The sequence below is a fragment of the Ursus americanus genome, chromosome 25, assembly GCF_024610735.1.
Source record: "Ursus americanus isolate L20-20 chromosome 25, mUrsAme1.1.p, whole genome shotgun sequence".
NCBI lineage: Eukaryota > Metazoa > Chordata > Mammalia > Carnivora > Ursidae > Ursus > Ursus americanus.
Genome location: NC_142151.1, coordinates 36,638,181 through 36,660,068, shown reverse-complemented (window position 1 = coordinate 36,660,068; position 21,888 = coordinate 36,638,181). Strand labels below are relative to the sequence as shown.

Sequence of the window (21,888 nt, the reverse complement as noted above, 5' to 3'; positions counted from 1 at the left end):
CCCCAGATCCTAGCTTAGTTTTAGACACATATTAATTCAAAAAATGTCCGTTAACCAATAGGTAAACCCTGAGATAATGTGTCCAGACAAATAACAAGGAGTAAAGTTAAGAGTCTTTTAAATCAAATACATGTGTCACAGTGATCTGGTGAATTCTGGGATACTGCTAAAATCAGATATAATCTGGAAAATTGGGAAAAGCAAAATATTCATATCTCAAAGATTATGCTTCGTTATATATTTCAAGTCTCTCTTCTGGCTGTAAAGACTGTTCTTGAAGAGTGTGTGAGTTTTATTTTAAAAAATCCTCACATATGCACAAATGAAGACAGGACACCTCAGTTGGACATGGCCGACCAGCTCAGGGGCAGCAAGGGCTGACAGGCTATGGGCAAAGCATCCATGGCCTTGAAGAAGATGGGTTTTGGACAAATATGAGGAATTGCTCCTTTATGTAGAAATAAACATAGTTAACTCTTAGAGCTGTATAAATCTGTTGAAAATAGAAACTGCTTCAGGAAAGGTTTAGAAAAATTCACAACTGAGAGAATAGCAAGAGGTCCTCGTGTACTCTGGATAAATTCATGATTTTTGGAGACTGTTGTGGTGAACAGGATGCATCATATTTCCCTATAACAAGCCCCTTGTTAATTTTGTCGGACAGGATATTCTCCGGGATGAACCACTGGCCTGCCCTCCCCAGCGCTTGCCACGATCCGACTGACACAGGGGAGCTCTTTAAAAAACAATCTCTGGGAACTCATTTGCCAGAAATCGTGCACCTACGGAAATAAAACGGAGGGGTTTTAGTCATTATTTTCCACATTCTCGCCATTGTAAAGCACCTGTGCCCTCACACCGCTCAGGAAACCGAAATAGAACACAGACGCTATGGAGGTTTGTTTATTTCTGCATTTTCCATTTTTGCTGAAAGGGTTCCCGTGGGCATCATCGTGCCAACAGTGTGAATTCTCTCCTCACAGATGCACAGGCCTTCCTTCTGGCCTTTCCCCCAACCCCTCCTAATTTACTCATATGATGGCCACCAATGGGACACTTCCTTTGTCTGGCTGGGATGACAGATGGCAGAGCTTCCACCGGGATTGGCATTAATAGGACTCAGAGGAGCTTCCGAGAGTGAATTGAGAGGCCATTCCTCTCTCGCCTCCAGAGACTTAGTATGTCACGTTTTGAATCCATCTTTGCACTCACCTCATAGGTAAAAGGGAAGAGGCCAGAGGAGATAATTACACGGTTGCATTCAGCATTTATGTTTAAGAGAAGAACAATGGGCTTGGGCTGAAAGCACCGATGTGACCTAATGACTATTTATCCCCTCTGTTACTGAAGTCAAAATTCCCAGAAAAAATATTTTAACACACCCTTGGATAGAGATGATTTATTTTTATAAGCTGCAGCCCAGCTTATAAAATGAAAGCTCATACACACTGCAGCAAACCATCTGTCAAGGGGGATCCAGATGAGCTAAACAGATGCAACAATTCAAGTCATTTCTGAAATGCATAAATAAAACTAGCATGGAATCAGGATTAGAAAATACCCAAATCCTAAATGCTTTTAAAATGTCAATGGGAACTCATCAGTGTCAGAGAACCCTCTACATACAGAGCTCTTTATTGGAAGAGAGTTGTTTTTTTTTTTTTTTTTTCCCATTCTTAGCCTTCTCCTTCTTGACTCAGAACAGTAGATAACAGTAGAGAATTCACAATAGTGGATAGATAATAAGAGAGTCCCCTCTCAGACTACCTAATATTTTTGAGTTAAATAGGAAAACAAACTCTGGAAGGACTCTGAAAGCAAAAGCTTCAGGTAAGAGTAATGAGAGTTCACTGAGTGCTTACCAAATGGCAGTGTTTTTAAGTGCCTTGTACATATTAATTTAAATCTCACAGCAACCCCATGGGACAAGTACCTTACTGTCCCCATTTAACAGATGAGAAAACCGAGCCTCTAAGAGGTTAAGGAGCTTGACAAGAGCCACACCAACAGTCAGTGGTGGAGCTAGAGTCCGGGCACCAAACCTTTAACAACCCATTTTCTCATCATGCACCGCACCTTATTTCCAGAGCACAGAGAAATGATAGTTGAGGCCATGGTGGAGCCGTCTTTGAACCCAGGAGAACCCTAGCAGTCTTCCCACAGATTCTTCTAGTACAGAACAAACAAAGGCAGAGAAGATGGAGCTGTCTGGGGGTCCACAGGATGCCTCCCCCGCCCCCCCGACTCAGCTTCCTCTGTGCTCACCCCAATGTTTCCTGTCATACTCTGCTTTGGGATCTCTCTTCTTGGCTCCAGCTCTGAACTTTCCAGCTCCCAGCAGGACTCCCTCATGTGCCCTTTTCACTAGCACCCCATTTCTATCTGAATTTTCATTCTGTCCCTTGGCTTTTGATTTTAAGAGTTGCATATGAAAATAAAGTTGGAATGAGAGGAATTTTGACTGTAGAAAGTGTTTCTGAGCAGCAGTGTTTCTCAAAAAGAGGTCCTCTGGCAGAACGCATAGGCAGCACTGGTGATGCGAAGAGAAGGCTGGATCCCAGGCTCCACCTCCAACCTCAGGCATCAGCTCTGGACATGAGGCTGATGGATCTTTTTAACAAACTCTCCAGGTGATCCTCATACACACTGAAATTTGAGAACCACTCATGGATATAAGAGAGTTTCATGCTTAATAACCCACTGATAATACTATATTTACTCATCAAGAAAAGCATTGAGTTTCCCTACAAAAGAAGCAGAACTTGGAGGAGCGGATCAAGTTAGTGTTTGTAGTTGACTTGGAAATTGCAGGCTACTGACAACTGAGGATATTAAAATACAACATGTACCATGTTTTTGGAAATTTTATCTAGGTTTCCCCAGAAACAATTATCTTACAAAGTCAGATAAAGAAAAAGGCCCTTCACAGGAGACTAGCTGCTACGTCAGTGTCCTCAGCCACATCTTCGCAATTAACAAAGAGAGTAACAGAACAAAACAAGAGGGGAACAGTTTACACCTTCTTCAGCCTCCAAACCTGCCACCATTTTCCCAGAATATTTTTACCCTGGATCTGGGGAGGCACACGATCAACCTACCACAAATTGGGTTTAAATTGTTTACAGTGGAACTCTTCACCCCAAAGCCCACCTGTACCCTATTTTATTTTGGATTTAAACTCCAGAATCCTCAGAGGTCTTCCTGGCAGGTCCAGGCACCCAATCATTTGCACGGCCCATCACAGGCGGACAGCCTGGTTTCACCTGTGGCTTTTCCAGCACCAAGAAGCAGTTCCCAAAGACCATCACCTGGGGGCGCTTTTCAAAAGTCCCATTCCCTGGCCTTTGCCCAGACTTCTTGAGTTTGAACTATTAGGAATGGGGCCCAACAATGTATATATCTATAAATATATATCTCAATTGATATGATTATCAGCATCATTTGGCAAACACTGCATCAAAACCTTAACTACAATATATTTCCACCTTCTCACAAACTTTATTAATGTGCAGTCTCCATTACAAGAACTTAGCCCGTCTTTCTTCCTTTTAAGTTCCTAGAAAATAGTATTTAGTGGAATAAAGGTTTTAGCGCAATTGCATAGGAGGCTTTATCTCAAAGTTAATTACACTGAAGCTTCAAGGACTCCTGTATGTGTGTCCTCTTCCCCAGGCACTGAAGATAATTTTTAGTTGTAATTTTGCTTTTATATTCTTAAATAGAGTGTTCCAAATTGGGTAAGCTTTGGGCACCACAAAACCTGAACCTGTCCCTCTCCATAAATGATAGCATAGATGACAAAGCCCTGCCAAATACCCCAAATTAAATATTTTTAACAGCTTGATTTTTTTTCTTACCAATGGGTTCCTCTGAATATTCCACCCCCCTCTTTACCTGGTATTATGCACTGCAGCAGTATATTTTTGACGGGGATTCTGATACTCATTCAGAGACAATATTAGTGCCATGATGGCCTGGGACAAGAGCTGATAGCAAGAACAGATGGTCCAGGCAAAAGCCCACCCAGAGGGATATGATGATGCCATGTGCGTGATAGCTGTTTGAGAAGTCCAAGAGGGTAGCATGCGGCAGAGATTAAGTGGGGACTCTGAAACCACACTATGTGACCTGAACTCAAATTGACTGATTTACCCAGTGAATTTAATAGATGGGCCTCATTCATTTTGAATGGGAAAAGAAACCTGCTGCATCTTCCCTATTCATGAGCTCATTCTCCAATTTAGGAAGGTCGCCTCATGCTCAAAGCAAAAACCAGCCTTCAAGTAGGGAAGCAAAGGTTTTTTGCGGGCCTCAGATGTTCAGGTTTTCTGTGCTCGGGCTATTTTTACTGAGCAGCACAGACGGCAGTGTAAGCACAGATTTCTTCAGCAGTTTTTATTATAGCAGGTGTGGGATCCTAAGCCATTGTCCTTAAAACACACACACATTCGCTACGTGCATTTGAGCAGCTTGGGAACGGACGCCATCCTTTATGTGGTCACTCAGCTGTCTGCTTCCGGTCAAGAGAGAAAAAATGGTATGAAACATGTCTTCAGGAAGACCTTTTTCAGATGAGAATGACTGAGATGTCAGGAAGGAATATTACAATAAATCACACCAGAGACATTTCAAAAGGAGGGCGTCCCTGCAAATGAAAGAATCGGGGATCTGCAAGAGACTCACCTGAGAGAAACGAGCTCTGCCACAGGAGGTTTAGATCAAATGAGAAGTGGCCTGACTCCCTGAAGGCATAGGGGCTGCTTGGTGCGCTACGATACCACTATTCCAGTCTCAGCGGTACTTGAGCAACACGACGTAAAGGGCGTTAATGGTGAAAAAAACATACTGAGCTGTATGTTGTGAGAAAGCAAGCAACCTACTGAAGAAAACCAAGGTGGCGTGGCACCTGGAGCACGGCGGAGCTAGCTAACCGTCCACGCCAAAACTGTGGCCTCCCGCTCTGGTAACAGTATGCGAGAACAGATGTGACACTGAGGTGGCTGCCCGGTTGGGGACCACATTTCCTCCTTGACTCCGAGCAGGGCTCTCTGATGAGTTACTGCCAATGGTACGTGACTGGAGGGCGCATATTTTTTCCCCATGTCAAGGTGATTAAGAAAAAGAAAAGCCACCTTCACCCTCTTCTCCATTCTTGCTATTCCCATTTGCCTGCTGGATGTCGCAAGGGAAATGACTAAAGCCGCTAGTAGCCTAAGTCCCGGAATGACTGTTGGAACCCCCAACTGACCCGGAACCACCTTGCACTATTAAGTGAGGGAGAAATAAACCATATGTATGCATGCCTCTAAAGCGTTACCACTTGCTTTTTCATAGCAGCTAGTATTGGTCTAAGTAGGAGACAGTCAAATCGTACTTAAAGTTACAGCATACCTGTTATGTGAATACGATATTCCTCCTTGAAGATCTTTTGGAAGAAAGGAATCTTGAACTGCATGTGAGGAGTGTGCAGCCCAGGAAGATTTACATCAACATCTCCCATAAAATGTGGGAATTCCCAGTCCTGTCAAAGGAAATCAACATAAAAACATATTTGTGATTTGTTTCATTCCTAAGCAGCAAAACACCAAAAATTGACTTTTTACAAGCACTTATTTTCAAATCATTTAAATGCAGCAAGCTGTTGGATGTATCTGTTTCATTCCGTGATGGTTATTTTATGTACATTAGGTAGTTGTATGCATTCAAAATCAAAATTAAGTCATAACTTACATCCTCAGATTTCCTCTTTAATGTGGTAATAAGAACCCAATATAGAATTGATTTGCATCTATACGTGTTTATCTCTTTCATTCTGGAGAACTGAACTTAAATTGTTACAGGAAGGAAGAGATCCATATTTTATAAATATGCGGTAATTTTGTTATACTTTGTTTCACTACCTTCAAAAAAATATGAACCCCATAATACTATGTTTTGTGTAAGAAGACAAAGAGGATCTAATTCACTTAACCAAGTTTTTCAAGTCCCATCCAAGAGACTTTTATTAATCATCTCTGCTAGTAACTACATGAAGTGGAAAAGTGCCAAAGACTCCCGATCTGTTCTCTTGCAAGTTAAGCATCAGTTTGAACCAAATGATGGAGGGCCTGACCTGCTAGCGTGAGAGATGAACAATGAATTAATTCCCAAACTGTCTTAGTTATTTTCCTGTTGTAAGGAAAAATCAGGAGGGATGACCCTCCCTCTCATAAGGAAGGGAAACAGATGCAAATGAGGATATTTTTAGGTGTCTCATCTGCTCTTGGTTTGTGGGGAGAGCACAGACCTAAAGTTCACAGCTAGCATGTGAAGAAAAAAGAGACTACATATGAAGACACATTCGAGGTGGATCCACAGGCATTAATACACATATTTTCACTTTCAACAACTAAACAATCACTAAATTATCAGTCGTATATTTAGTGAACATCTTTAAAAAGTATTACTGAAAAAGTAATGAACAAAATATGAATTTCAGATTTCGATACATTATTTCAATCTAGAAGTAAGTTTTTCCAAGACTTCTATATATTCAGCTGATACAAATGTGCCAATAATAGAGTGCCTGAACATCATAGGCGTTTCCATGCCCATTCCACTCCCCTTATTTATTTAGAGAGCGAGAAAGCAGGTGTGTGTGGGGGGAGGGGCCGAGGGAGAGGGAGAGAGAGAATCTCAAGCAGGCTCCTTGCCCAGCACGGAGCCCGAAACGGGTCTTGATCTCGTGACCCTGAGATCATGACCTAAGTGGAAATCAAGAGTCAGACACTTAATCCATTGAGCCACTCTGGCGCCCCACCATGCCCCTTTCTGCTGAGAATTCTGGTTAAGGGAGAATAGGCTTCAGAGAAAAGGAACATATGTGAATAGTGGTAACCAAAAAAGTTTTCAATGTCTATTAATTTCGTGATCTATGGATAACTTCAAACTGCTAATAAGAAATAAAGACACAAGGGGCGCCTGGGTGGCACAGCGGTTAAGCGTCTGCCTTCGGCTCAGGGCGTGATCCCGGCGTTCTGGGATCGAGCCCCACATCAGGCTCCTCCGCTATGAGCCTGCTTCTTCCTCTCCCACTCCCCCTGCTTGTGTTCCCTCTCTCGCTGGCTGTCTCTCTCTCTCTGACGAATAAATAAATAAAATATTAAAAAAAAAAAAAAGAAATAAAGACACAAAAAGAAAAATGAAATCATCTTTTTCTATTGTTGTGTATGCAAATATCTTGTTGGTCTCACCTCTCCTTGCTTTTCAGACATCAGCAGTAAATAGACATGTAATTTGGAAAATTCACAAACCCAAAGCATAACCTGGATAATTTAGAACATTTTGATCTAAAATATTAGTAGAAAATGGTTTGGTAATAATACTTGTAGATTATTGCATTTTATTAAAATACATTTTCCTTTATTTTTCATCAATACCTTGCTCTCCTTATGTTACTTGAAATACTCTTGCTAAGAGAATTGGAATTGAATTTGGTCTTTTGCTAAAATATAACTGACATCTCCCATGAAAAATTACACTCAACACATAAAGGGACTGATAACCAGAGTATCTTTCACTCACCCTAGATAAACAACACAAAGCATTATCAACAGAGCAATTCTCTTTTTTTATTTCTTGGTTTAAGAAAGAGAATACTTCTTGGTAGGAATTGGGCAAGTATACGTAGTGTACCTTCTTTTTGGAAAGATGTTCTTGGACTATTCTCATTTAGCTTTTTATTTCAAGAAATGAAAGTTTTCTACTGAGTATGAAATTGGTTTTAGTTTAAAAGTAATCTCTAGAGATTTCTTGTGGAATGAGACCAAAACTTCATTCACCAAAAAATAGTTCCTCAATGATTTCCCACCTGTAGTTCGAGAAAAAAAGATGAATTAAGGAAATGGAGTGCAGACGAAAGAGAAGAGAAAGTCTTGCTCCTTATCTGGATGATTGTATTACTTTTTTCTTTTCTTTTTTTTTTTTTTAAAGAAGGGATCAGAGAGTTTGGGGGAATGTATGATAGAAGTAGTTGGTGCCTTTTAAGAAAAGTTTTTGAAAAGAGGATTAATAAAAAAGATGATACATTCTCTTAGAGTCATCTGTTCTACATTATTTTTTATAATCACCATATTTTGGCTTTCAAAACTCTTTTTCCTAGTCTTGGAACTCCCCGCCCTCCTCCTTCTCTCCCTGTTACTCCAATGTTTGTACTTCAATTCCTACTCTGCATACTTCTCCAGACTCATTATTGGGTCAGTGTGAACTCTGGTCTCCCCTGACTTAGAGTGGAATGCTAATAATAATCGCTATCATTTGTAGGAAGTGTGGGGCTTGTCTTAATGGACAAGGCTGATGATACCCCAGGTATTTACTTAAAGAAGGTAAAAGGGGAGGTGGGTGGTGTTCTGAAACTCCCTAGGTATCAGCCTCTTTGTCTATAAATTGGGGTTAAATATAGCAACCTCACAGGCTCCTTGGGAGGATGAGATAATGCCTGGACAGCAAAGAGCAGGTGCTGGAGACAGGGGGAAGAGACAGGGACATGGCCAACAAGCATGGCTGGTTTCCCCACGTGATCTCAAGGTCAAGGTTATCCTGAGGGTGAAGCAGAGGAAGCAGATGGGTTTGTTTTCAGAATCACACACCAGGCTGCTTCCAGGTCCAGGTGGAAAAAGTTGAAGGCCCTCTTCCTTCTGTTCTCATCCACTGCACAGTGCTGGCCCCCTGGGGTCTCTGACTGGGACTTTGGTCAGAGTGGTGTTCTCCCAGAGGGTACTGGGAGCAGGGCCATCGGGAAGGCGCCTCTCTGAGAGAGACATGTGAGGTGACCTCATGAGGAGAATGGAAGAACCAAAAGCAACGTGGTTTCCTGTGCGATGTCGTGACGCTGTTGCGACTTCCAGAAATACCTGGGGGGGACTTTACTGGTGGGGAAGGGAGGCATTCCTACCCTGCGGGCGGGAGCTGCTAAGCTAACAACATGAGTAACTAAGAGCTGAGGAAATCTGTGGACCTTGGGCATCGATTATCAAACACTCGCAATGTTCTGGCATCATCCTAGGCTACATATTTTTATTTATATCTCTGTACAAAATGATCCTGAAAACTTCCTATTATTAACCCATTTTACAGATGAGGAAATTTGTCTTAGAAAGGTTGTCACAAAATGATGCAGTTGTGATGTGGCAGAACACAGCCCAAGAACTCTGTCAGGCCATGCCCTCTCTGTGAACAGAGACAGCACTTACTGTTTTTCACTCCAAACAGGGATTATTTTGACCTGCTGGATCTGCTCTTTTTTTTTTTTTTTAAAGATTTTATTTATTCCACAGAGATAGAGACAGCCAGTGAGAAAGGGAACACAAGCAGGGGGAGTGGGAGAGGAAGAAGCAGGCTCCCAGCGGAGGAGCCTGAGGTGGGGCTCGATTCCAGAACGCTGAGATCACGCCCTGAGCCGAAGGCAGACGCCTAACCGCTGTGCCACCCAGGCGCCCCCTGCTGGATCTGTTCTAATGGAGAAACATGATGACCATCATCTCCTGCTTGTCTCCCACCAAAAACCAGTGCCGTGAAGAGATTTAAACTGCTTCCCCCACCACCCCAAAGGGTTCTCATTTTTTTATCTGACCTGGATTTGAACAAGACCAACAGTTGGCTCTTTCTTCACTAAGCAACTGTCCCAAGGACACTGGCTTCTAATTAGCCTGGTAAGAAGGGACATTTGACTAACAGGTGATTGCTATAAAACACTGAGATTCTCTTGACACCATAACTGGATGTATAGCAAGTTGCATACACAGCTTGGATATAAATGTTAGGAGAATCATGGCTTGCTTTCTTGCCGCATAAACATAAAATATATATTTTGAACACAAGAAGAGAACGTTAAGAGAATGACAAGGCAAGACGTGTTTAGCTACTAAGACCACAGTCTTAGAGATAGGTTAATACAGTGCATATTATGAAATGCTCATTAATTTTATTCTTCAAGAAATGTTACCAATATTTAGTAATTCAAAGCTTCCTTACTCCGTTCTGTTATTAAATCTAACAATCACTACAGAAATCTATCACATCAGCGGTTCAGTGAGGTGAGAATTATTTAGGCATATCAGATCATACATGCTACTCCAGTTCTCATCAGTTCATGGTGATGAACAGACTTCCAACTTTGTATCTTGCTTTATATAAAAAATAGTTAATTTTCATTCAGATGGGCATATTTCCCATATCAATATAAATGAGCAGTGCCATGGTATATATCTAATCTTATTTCTTATATACTATGGCTTACTCTGCCTATAGCAATAAAAATCGCATTTGGACACTGATGTCCAAATTACATTTGTACGTGTAATTTGGACTGATGCGTCCAAATCGGATTCTGTCCAAATGTGGCCCTATCATTCATGGACCACATTTGGACAGAATTTCAAGGCAGCCTTAAGTATATAGGCAAAATGGTCTCAGGATTCATCGTTCCCTCATGTTTTCTCATTGAGACGCATGCCCTGGGGCCAAGAAAAGGAACTTGGTACTATGCAGAGGAACTCAAGCTTGAAACCAACACTGTTTTGAATTCCCCAACTAGCATTCAATTTCCCAAATCAAATGAAGAGACCTCATTTCTATTTAGAGAAGCATGAGAGGATAAAAATGTAATAACACTGATTACCCTACAAAACTAAAGCCATGGTATCAGAACAGAAGTTGTATTTTGGGGGGCCAAATACTGGCCGTCTGTTTTTTTTAGGAAATTAAGAGATAGATTAGATTTTACTGAAAAGTATTGATAACCACTTAGAATAGAACTGACAATAGATTCTTAAATGTTAACAAAAAGTAGCAACATTTTTCAATGGAATAACTTCTACATCTCCTCTTTAGAGGCATTAGATTATTAAGTTTAAAATGATTTCAAAAGTGAACTTTACAGATATGCTCTGTTTTCTCCCTGTTAATATCTATTTCTCCTCATATTTCAAAACCAAATTTAGTCCCATGAATATCAGAACATCAGTTCACCAAAAATTTCCCCAGCTTGTAAATATCCTTAGCTTTTCTATGTTAGCAAGTGTCCTAGCAACAGGATTTTAGGTAACAGTGAGCTATGGGGCCTGAGGAATTGTACTCAGGCTTTGGGTGATATTATTGTTTCTTATTAAGAATCTTGAGTGTCTCATCTCTTTCAGCAACTCTATCATTCTTCTAATTCGCAAAATTGCTGTGGTATCACTTGGCTGAGTGGCTGAGTAAATCCTTGAAAACCTTGACATAGAGTAGATTTTGCTTATTGGTTTGTTCTTTGCCTGCCTCTCCTATTGGAATGTAAGCTCCAGGGAGCTTACAGAAGTTTTTCCTTCTTTGTTCACTGGTCTATTCCCCATACCTGAAATAGTGGTAGGCATATAGTAAGAACTCAAAAATTTGTTGAATTGATGCATGTAACTCTCTGAAAGTTAAGCATGTACAATAATCCCTTTTTGGCTTCATGTAAGTGACAACACAGAATGGATTCAGGTAAACGAGGCAATAAAACAAGTACTTGTTTTTGTAATAATATTACACATCAATCTGGGTCTCATTATTATGAAAGAAAATTGGTTGTTTTTTCCGCCCTATAAACTTGGTATGCTGCAGTCATATGCTTCGAGTAACCCGAAGATTAAACCGTTTGCCAAAGATCACAGAGGAAAGGAGACAGTGGATAATTACAGAAAGAAAGTGGTCAAATGCAAATATTGCGAGATGAGTTAATGTTTGGGGAGTTACTAAAAATGCTCGTTGGGATGACCCAGGACACCCTTTTACGTTATCATAGTTCCATTTAGTAAATTACAGAAACTCCTGAGACACATCCAATCTAGTCCAAGATCAAAAGAGAGAATGTAAACCAACATGTGATTAAACAAAGTGGGGTGCGGGTCATTCTCACGGCGGCGGGTGACGGCAGGAAGATCCTCAAGGCGATGGCCTGCAGTAGGTGTGAGTGATGAACAAAAGAGAAATAGCAGGAGGTTACTCAGCTGCCCTTTTTCTCATATGTTGCTCTTTCATTTTCTCTTAATATTCACAATTTTTCCCCTCAAGGGCAAATGAATTCTATAACATTTTGAAGTTTTCTCTCAAGAGGCACCTATGCTATTGAAAAATGTAAAATCTTTAAGGAAAAATCTTGACTTTCTGGGTTGAAGTAGGCTTTTGTCAACAATTAGTAGAGATGGCAGATCTCATTCAGCACCAGCACAAATCCCGAGTCAGGCTGCAGACCCTTACTTAAAATGTTTAAAGAACTTGGCTCTTTCATGTGTTTTTGTAGATTCAAAGATACCGATTAACTCTCAAGTTGCTGCCCAAACAATCTATTTTATCCTAAGGGCCTATTTGGTAACGTTATTTAACATATTTTCTTCATCAATGATCTTTCTTACTTGCAAAGGCCAATAAGAATTTTCCAGGCTAATTTTAAAGCCAACACATTATCAATGAGATAGAAGTAATGGGTTAGTGCCTGTAGAAAAGGCAAATAAATCAAGCTCAGAGTAGATCTGAAAAATAAGCATAGTTTTTGTTACTTTTAAAAGACCCGACTATGAGGTTCTGGCAAAACAGCAGTTGGTTTGCTAAAACAAGCTTTATTATATCTAGACCCCGTGAAAGCATCATTCCTTTAAGCACCAAGATGGCACAGTGTCTGATGAGATGCACGGGGCCTCATTAACAGATGTCCTGCTTTGGCAGACTGACGTGATGAGGGACAGAATAAAAGTCAGTCTCGTAAGTGTTTACAACTACTAGAAATGCATCATGTGGCATCTAGAAATAATGGGAAATCAATATCCCTCTTCACCAGACACAAGAGAGAGTACTTGACATCTTAGAGACTCCTCTGTGGGGGGCTGGGAGGAAGCAAACCTCTGCCTATGACAAGTTGCTGATAACCAAAGTTAGTGTAAGGTCTGAAGCAGCACAGTGCTGTAACTCAGCAAAAAGTCCTTCTGGATGAAATCTTTCTTTCATCAGTTATCAAACAACTTGACTTTGCGCTTAAGAACAATGAATATTAACTACATAACAAATTGGCATATTTTTGACCTAAATGAGAGATCCTAATAACTCCTTTTCTCCTTGTAAGGAAAGAGGGAAATCCAGTGGAAAGAAGTTCTCATTCAACACACTTTTATGTCCTTTTTCAGATACTGGCTGCAGTTCAGTAGCACATAGCGCTGTGCTTACTCTGCTTTATTGTATTTGCACATTTGGTACAAAATGTCACTGCTCCAGTGTCTGTCCTGACTGTATGCAAGCTGCCAGCAATGGTCACATACAGTTGTCTGAATGACTAATTTCTTCTATGGGCTACAGAGAAAAATTAATTGTATGCAGTCAAAAGAATAGATATTATCATCCTTGGTAAAATTTTTATTTAATATTGAGGTTATTTTTCTCTGTGAAAAAAATAGTAATAGTGGAGATCAGTGGGTAAATAATTCAATATAAAAATGTTCACTTCGTGAGTAACAGGGAGTGTGAAGTTGATCTAAATATCATGTTAAGGCAAATACCTTTAGGATTTCTTGCAATGGGTTCATTGCTATGATTTTTTTTTTCAGGGATGTCTAATGGAGCATATATTCTAGTTGGGAGACCAGTCATTCAGCAAGTAGCATTATAATATGATGTCAAATAGTAATAAGTACTCTGAAGGAAATTCAGCAGGGTTGGGGGATGAAGAGTAACGAGTTAGCAGTGGTAACATGTTAGTGTAGTCAAAAGAAAACTTCGAGGGTGACCTTTGTTTTTCTGTCTTGGTTTTGGTTTTAATTTTGTTAGCTAACATATAAAGCAATATTGGTTTCAGGAGTAGAATTCAGTGATTCATCACTTACATACAACACCCAATACTCACCACCACCAAGTGCCCTCTTTAATACCCATCCCCCACCTGCTTCCCTCCGTGAAGCCTAACATTTGTTCTCTGTCGAGGGTGACGTTTGTATGGAGTACTGATTGATATGAAAGAGGAAGCCCTGCAAAGTTCTGAAGGAGAAGCAGATCGGCTAGAAGGAGCAGCAAATGCAAAGATCCTTAGAGATGGGTGTACTCAAGAAACAGCAAGGTTAGAGTGGTTGTAGGAATTTGAGTGATGTGGAGTGGTGGGGCTGACTAGCGGAGGAATAAAGACTAGTTAGGAGACCAGTGCAACAGTTTAGCTGTGAGATGATGGTGGGTAAACAAGGATGGTCAGGTACTCAGATCAACATGTATATTAAAGGTATTACGAACTGAACTTCTGAACTGACCAGTTGCTAGAACCACCAGTAGCATTCACTGGGTAAGGAAAGACTGAGGAACCAATCCACTTGTAGAAGATAGGAAGTGGGTAAGAAATCCAGAGATTTATTCAGAACGTGCTACTATTAGACAACTAAAGGGAGATATTGTGTAGGTAGTTGGGAAGCTTACGGAGAGGCAAAAGCTGGAGATATAGATGTGGGACTCAGCAGTGCACTGACCTAAAGCCATGGAACTGAATAAAATCACCTGGAAAGGGAGTATGCAAAGCCAGGAGAAGAGGAGACTTGCCAGGGACTGAGCGTTGAGGTACTCCAACGTTTAGAAGTTGGAAGAGGAGAGGTCAGTAAAGAAAACTGAAAAGAAGTGGCATACATGACAAGAAAGGAATGGCACACAGGACAAGAAAAACAGGAGAAGGTGGCATCCTAGAAGCCAGGTGGAAAGTGTTTCGAGAAGGGAGTAGTGGTTAACTCTGTTGAATGCACCTAAAACATCAAGTAGGAAGACTGAAAAGTAACTATAGTACTTGGCAACATGAGGGTTGCTGATCATGACAGGACCTCTGAGCTCCAGAGGGAGATGATATTGTGGACAAAAGCCTGACTGCAGTCTGTTCAAAAGGAAAGAGGAGGTGAGAAGTAGAGGCAAAAATACAGAACTCTTACGAGGAGTTTTTATTAGTAGGAACAGGAAAAAGAATCAGTAACTGCTGAGAAACTATGATTACACTAATTTCAAATAAATTTTGTTAGTGTAAAATAAATTGAATTTTGGTAGAATATGTTTTAAGATGAATGTTAAAATCTGGCATCCTCCAGTGTGGCTATTCTGGCTGTTTACAGCTGATGCCTGCTCGGATTGGTCAGCACCTCTGCTGTGCCAGTTGATAAATATTGTAACCATCACTGTGAAGTCGAAACAGATGTTTTCCTGAAGAACAGCACAGAACAAAGCAACCCTGGGCCAGGTTCATTGTACCCTGAATGCAGCAGGCTTTCAGAGACAACAAGCTGCATCCTTGCTGCTCTGCACCCAGTGTGGTTTCCTTCCGTTTTACCTTTCAGTAAAGACTTCAGATTCTGGAGCAATCACAGAGTCTCTGCCTCTGACCCCCATAGACCACCCAGTGATAAAAGGAACAGAAAGTAAAACCTTTAGAGCAATGGATTTGAACTGGCAGACTTTCCAGGCCTTTCTTCAGTGAGTTTTAGGTCAAGAATATTCATCCTCTGAGCTCTAGAGAGAAATTATCAACCTTCAAGTAAGAGAGCAAAAACTAGGAAAACAAGATATGTACGGGCAGGGTTAGAGGGATGGGAAGAATAAAATGCGTTTTGTTGTGGAAGAAATTATACCCTCAGTGAATTGAAAAAAATTTTGAAGCTATTGTTAGTCCAAAGGTCAATGGCCAAGAAAAACCTAAAATACCTTGTTTTCCTTGTTAGCCACCCATGGGAGAGAGATTCTCCCCCTCGGGGTCCTTTTGGAGAACAAGTTTATATTGCTAGGGTAAAGAAGACTTACATGCATGTTAGTACTTGCCTGTCTTTATATTGACATAATCCATCCAGAGAAACCTGAAGTGGCGACAGTGGGCTGGCTTATAGACTCCACATAGCACTAACAGAGTGAATGGTAAGTCTGCATTTCTTGCAGAAGTTCTCAATAGCACATTCAGGTCCCCATAGAGTGGCAGCACACTATTATTCAACTAATTCAGCAGTTATTCGATGCCTACTTTATGCAAAGCATCTATTCTCAAAATATATCAAACGGCAGTAATAAAGAAATAGGCTAACCTCTCCCTTTTACAGTTATAGGCAATGAGAGTCGGTGAAGTTACAAGACTCCACCCAGTTACCCAACAGACTGACGGAAGAGACTGGATGAAATTTCATCAGTAACCTGTGAACTATATTTCATTACATCCCCCTAGTTGAGACCTCTATTTAGGAGAAAGAAAACACCTATTGAGGAGATCAACTATATTTTCATATTCTATTCAGACTAAGCAAACCAACATTGGTCATGACCTTACTTTATGCCAACTATCTGAGCCACTGTGAACTACTTGCAAATATATATGGTAGGTAGGCTTTTTCTCATTTTCTATGGCAGTAAACTGAGGCTCAGAGAGCAGTCAAGTAGCTTGCCAATGCTACACAGTTGGTACCAACAGGGTTTGTACCTAGGTCAGTCTGACTCCAAAACATTTTTGTACAGCCTGTCAAACTTTTCCATGACTTTTTTTCCCCCATCAGGCTCTAATGTCACAATTACCTTCCCACCTAAAAGCCAGTTGTCATCCCAATATGTGTTTCTGTTTGATGCTAACTTGTATTTGTAATGAAAAGGTTCCTTTTAATGGTATGTTGCAGCTTATCTTGAAACAATACTTTCTCAGAATTATTTTGCTACCGAACTTCCGTTGTGAGGTAAAGGCATGGCGATGGGTCCATGTGTATCCTGCAAGCCATTGACAGAGCCTGCGGAGTATGCAGGCTGAGATGCGCCTTTAACTCCGGATGGTTTATGACCATCTTAGAATTTTTATTGCCAATGCATAGATTTGGCTCTAAACTTAGAATATTTCTAGTAATGGACACTATCTCCCCAACTTCTTTGCACTTTCGTTTTCTCACCTGAGGCTATTTTTTATCATGCTTAGGCACTCTGATGGCGGACTCCTGTGTCACTGCATGGGAAGACAGGATGGATTTGGGGACGATTTAGTGCCCACTAGTGATGGCTATCAAACTTTGCAACTTCCTAAAAAGACAACTTTTTTATGTTTCTATGGAACCTGTATGAAGGTGAGATTTGTGCTCCTCGCAAATATTGTGCCTGCGCATATCATTAAGTGATAAAATTTTACACTATGTAGGTGATGAGGCAGAGCAGAAACACAAGAGTGAGAACTATAAGGATAATAATATATGTATTTTTGCATAGCAATCTAACAAACTATTTCATTTTGTAACAACTTTTCCTTGTTCTGTGTGTCAACGAACTGTTTCAAGTTATTGTGTTACTGGGAGCCCCTTACTTCAAGGATTAATTCTTCCTGGTCACAATTATGATCAGTAGAAGATGACAAAATTTCCATAAATATAACATTATTAATAATTTTATTCAAAGCCCTTTTTCATATTTGATCTTAAATAGAATGCCAGTGTAATTAATGTTAGCAAGTACATTGTAATGTTATGAGGTTGAAGCTTCATATCTCTGTGCAATATATCAGATTTCTAATGAAATGTGTCATATTTAGAAATGTTCCAAGCAATATCCGCAAGCATATATGGAAACGAAGTAACAATGGACTTGGGGAAGGTGTTAAAAATTATCAGAAAATAATTTTATGCTACCTCAGGATAATATCTCATAAAATTTTTATTCATAAAAATTGGTAGGCCTATGGTTCTGAAGATTGACTTTTAATGCACAGAAAAGCTATCTGAAAGCAATCATAAAAACTAAACATAAAAACATAAAATTTTGCCTTCAAGCATTGGATTGTACTTGGTGAGTCATAGGTAAACATGAAATTATTGCATTTGCCAGTTGCCAAAGGCTTTGCTTTATGGATATGTGCAACATATAGACATAAATCAATTAATATGTTATTTTTCTTATATAAACCCAAGTACACTTGATTCATTGCCTCTCACTAGAGAAGAAGTTGCCAAATCAACATCATTATGAAACCATTCAGGTGATAGACTATGTTCAGAAATTAATTTTCTGAATAAAGTTTCCAGTGATTTGCTGACTGAATTCCATCCCAATTCTAACTGAGATATCTATAACCTTTAATACTGCATTTCTCTTTTAAATAGTAAATCCACTCTTTAACAGTGATACACACAGAGTAAAAATTTCAACTAATCACGTATCATTTCCCTTTTAATACAGACACATGATTGTCTTAGCCAGAAATGCATACTTCTTTTTTTTTTTTTTTAAGATTTTATTTATTTATTTGACAGAGAGAGAGACAGCCAGTGAGAGAGGGAGCACAAGCAGGGAGAGTTGGAGAGGAAGAAGCAGGCTCCCAGCGGAGGAGCCCGATGCGGGCCTTGATCCCAGGACCCCGGGATCACACCCTGAGCCAAAGGCAGATGCTTAACGACTGAGCCACCCAGGTGCCCCAGAAATGAGTACTTCTTTACATCTCTTTTTTGGGAACAGTACCTATGAACAATGTTGAGGTGTTTTCATGAAAAGCACCTGCAAGTTATGCTAATTAACTCAGAATCAGTGAGAGTTCTTCCTTTGCACTTCCTGAGCCTTGATCACATACAATGTGAAAGAATAAATATTATAATTAACAATTTAATTTTTTTTTTCTTTTTCAAGTCAATGTTTTCTCATTCAGCATGCCCTCATTGCCAACTATATAGCATGGTCAGTAGATTACTCATGCAATGATCCAAAATAAAGAAATGTCCCCTAAAGTTATTTCAGTGAAAGGAAATAAATTTCCATTTACTAATATTATTAAATATTCTGCTTGCCACATCTCTAGCCAGGCCCTATAACTGATGAACAGTTACAACAACAGCCACCATTCAGTGAGCTAAATGAAATAATCTCTGCACCAAGCATAGCTGTTTACATACATTTCCTTATTTATTTTTAAAATAATTCTAGGAGGGAGGGTTTTATTTTCCCCATTTTGCAGTTGTGGAAACTGGGGTGCAGAGAAGGTGCCTGACTTGCCCACTATAATACAGCTAATAAGGGAAAGAGTAGGAGCCACACGTAGGCTCTATCCAGCCCCATATACACCCAGTGTTCTTTCTGCTGCACTCATGAAAGTGAGTAGGAATTTAGCTTGACCTGGCTCGAAATGACCTATTACTGTCTTGGTCTAACCATAGTTCTTTTGCCTCTCTCATCAAGCCCAGAAGAAACTACTGAATTGTATAGGGTGTTTGCCCAGAATTGTTTGTTTCTTCTCCATACCCACAACTACCCTGATCTACACAGTTAGGATTTTCCACTGAAACTAGATCTTGCATCTACCACCAGCATTCCTAAGCTAATACTTGTTTTGCTTTCCTGACTAATAGCTAACTTCTTTTCTTTGCCTTTTTCAAAGAAAATCTATCTTGCCTTTTCTTTTCATGCTATTGTCTTTTATTTGCTAAATATTTGTACACTTAACATTTGCTGGTGTCAGCCCCTCTTCTAAGCACTGGTGATATCTCAGTGAAACAGGGAGACCAGATTCCAGGCTCTGCCTTTGTGGAGTTCACAGTTTGAATGTAGGATAAGAATTTAATGGGACTAATTTCAGAAAAATGATCAGTATTAAAAAGAAAATAAACCAGGATGATTGGTTGGCAGAAGCTACTTTAGATGGGTTAGAAAAGATCTCTATGAGGATAGAACCTCTCCAGTGAAAGGACCAGGTGCTGTGATACATGCTATGGATGCCACAGGGGCCAAACTAGATCAGTAGAGTCCCCACCATCAAGTAGCTTATGTCTAGCGGGAACAAAGATAAAAGAACTAGTAGAGTTAAGTAAGTGGTAATAATTGCTGCAAAGGAAGTAAATTAGGGACTGAGAAAGAGAATAACAAAGAGGGCACTTGAGGAGGTATCTTTGTAGAGGTGACATCTGAGGATGGGAATGATCCATTCAACAGACAACAGAGAATACTGAACAAAGCACGTGCTCAATTACCTACTTTATGCAGGGTACCTTTCTAGGTCCTAGGAATACAACGGTGAACAAACACTCAAGTATACCCTGACTTCTTGGCGCTTATAGTTCAGTAGTTAAATTGGACAAGAATCAAATAATGGTGGAAGCAGACCTTGGTACTTCTGGGTTAACTTGTATGATCATGCCCATCTGTCATTCACTTAACTCTCACAATGTCACAGTTTTGGTATATGCAACTCTTTCTGGCTATTTTTCTTGGTGCCATCACCAAAGAATCTTCTGTTATAGCTCCATGATAAACCACTGTATGGTGTTCATCAACCTTTCATAATTATGTGTTGATTATATGCTCCTTAAAGGTACAGCCAGTCCTTAGCACAATTCTGAATACACAGTAGGAAGTAAAAAAAAAAAAAAATTCAATTGATTATTCACCAATCCTTACTAAATACTTACTGTGTGCCAGAAAATGTACAAGGCCCTGAATACCAAAGATATGAATCAAACTTCCTGCCCCCAAGAAACTTATCCTTTAAGAGAAGAGGTAAACAAGTTAAACAGTACTTACAGGGTAATATGGAAGCACTGTAACCCAGGCATATTGCAGGTTCTCCATGGACCTACTGGAAAAGGAGTTCCTCATTGGAACTGTGAGTGAATGAGTACATTAACCACTCCTTCTCTACCTTCCATTTTCACAGTGCCCATAGACTGTTGAGAGTATGTAGGTCATCACCACGCTGTAGGAGTAGGAGGCAACCACATGCATGGCTTGTCTTTGCTAGAATTTGTGGAGTTGTTGGTTTTAAACACAGAACAATGAACTTTTCCTAGTAATTTTGGTTTATCTAGGTTTAGGTTATCTAAAGATCATCTTTCACAGATCTACTTTTCTTTTAACATTTTGACTTCAGTCCTATTTTCCCCAAGATAGACCCTGCTTACTAGAATATGCAGTAAAACAGAAAATGCAACCTAGAGAACTGCCACAACGCTCAATGCATATCATCTGAATACCACTGCTAAACAATAAAAATGGGAAGGGTTTGCAAAATTTCTGGGAGCTAACAGAAATGTTTTTTGTGTCCCAGTTTAACCTGAGGCAATTTGGAACATTGTTTTCAACCATAAAACAGATACGAATGTGCATATGACTTACGATCAGCAAGAATATTATTGAGAAAAGTGATTAAATCTTCACGATTCCCAAGTCCATGGTTAAGGCTGCATGCCTTATTCATATTGAAGCTAGTATTGACCTCAAACTCTAGTCATCATTTAGATTGATTGCCATTTGGAGTAACATTAGCCAGGCAGTTTCCTTGGTCAGTATTTACATCACACATCAATATTTTTTAATGTTTACTTTAACCAAAGCCAATATTTTTTATCCTTGACTCTTGAGGTAATTACTTTGGTAAATGACTATGGCATAAATCAGATAACCATATAACAACTCACCACAGAAAACAGTTATGCCCATATCATCTTTCCCAATGCCTCTATAAGTAATAAGAAAACTTCACCATCTCATTTACCTTTTTGAAACAGGACTTCAAGTATTGGTATACACACACACACAAACACACACACACTTTCTTAATTATTTACAGAAAACATTCAAACATGTACATTAAAATTAAGAGGGCAAAGAAATTATATTCTGTTTAAGCAAATCTACTTTTCTACATCTGGTGTGAATTTGTGTTTTCTCTAAGATTCAACTCTTTTTTATCTGGCTTCACACTGTCAAAGTAATTGAATTAAATGAAAATGTGATGGAAAATAAGAGCAAGCCACTTGTTTGTGCGCAGACAAAAAAACTGCTTGCTTTTTCACTTTTAAAGAGCTGCTCTGTCAACCTCTAACTATAGTTGATCTTTAGATAAAGTTATTTTCTTATTTCTTTTTCTCATTTACATGTTAATTTGGG

The 21,888-nt window shown here is 39.8% G+C and overlaps 1 protein-coding gene across 9 annotated transcripts in view; it reads right to left on the bottom strand.

Moving 5' to 3' along the window:
• The window catches only part of TMEM117 (transmembrane protein 117), a 488,268-nt gene that overhangs the window by 7,307 nt on the left and 459,073 nt on the right, over window positions 1-21,888 (bottom strand). For all 9 annotated transcript variants that reach the window (XM_087855786.1, XM_087855785.1, XM_087855787.1 and 6 more), the window contains one exon: window positions 5,392-5,521. In XM_087855786.1, coding sequence (XP_087711912.1) covers window positions 5,392-5,521 — 130 coding nt within the window. The remainder of the gene's footprint in view (window positions 1-5,391; window positions 5,522-21,888) is intronic.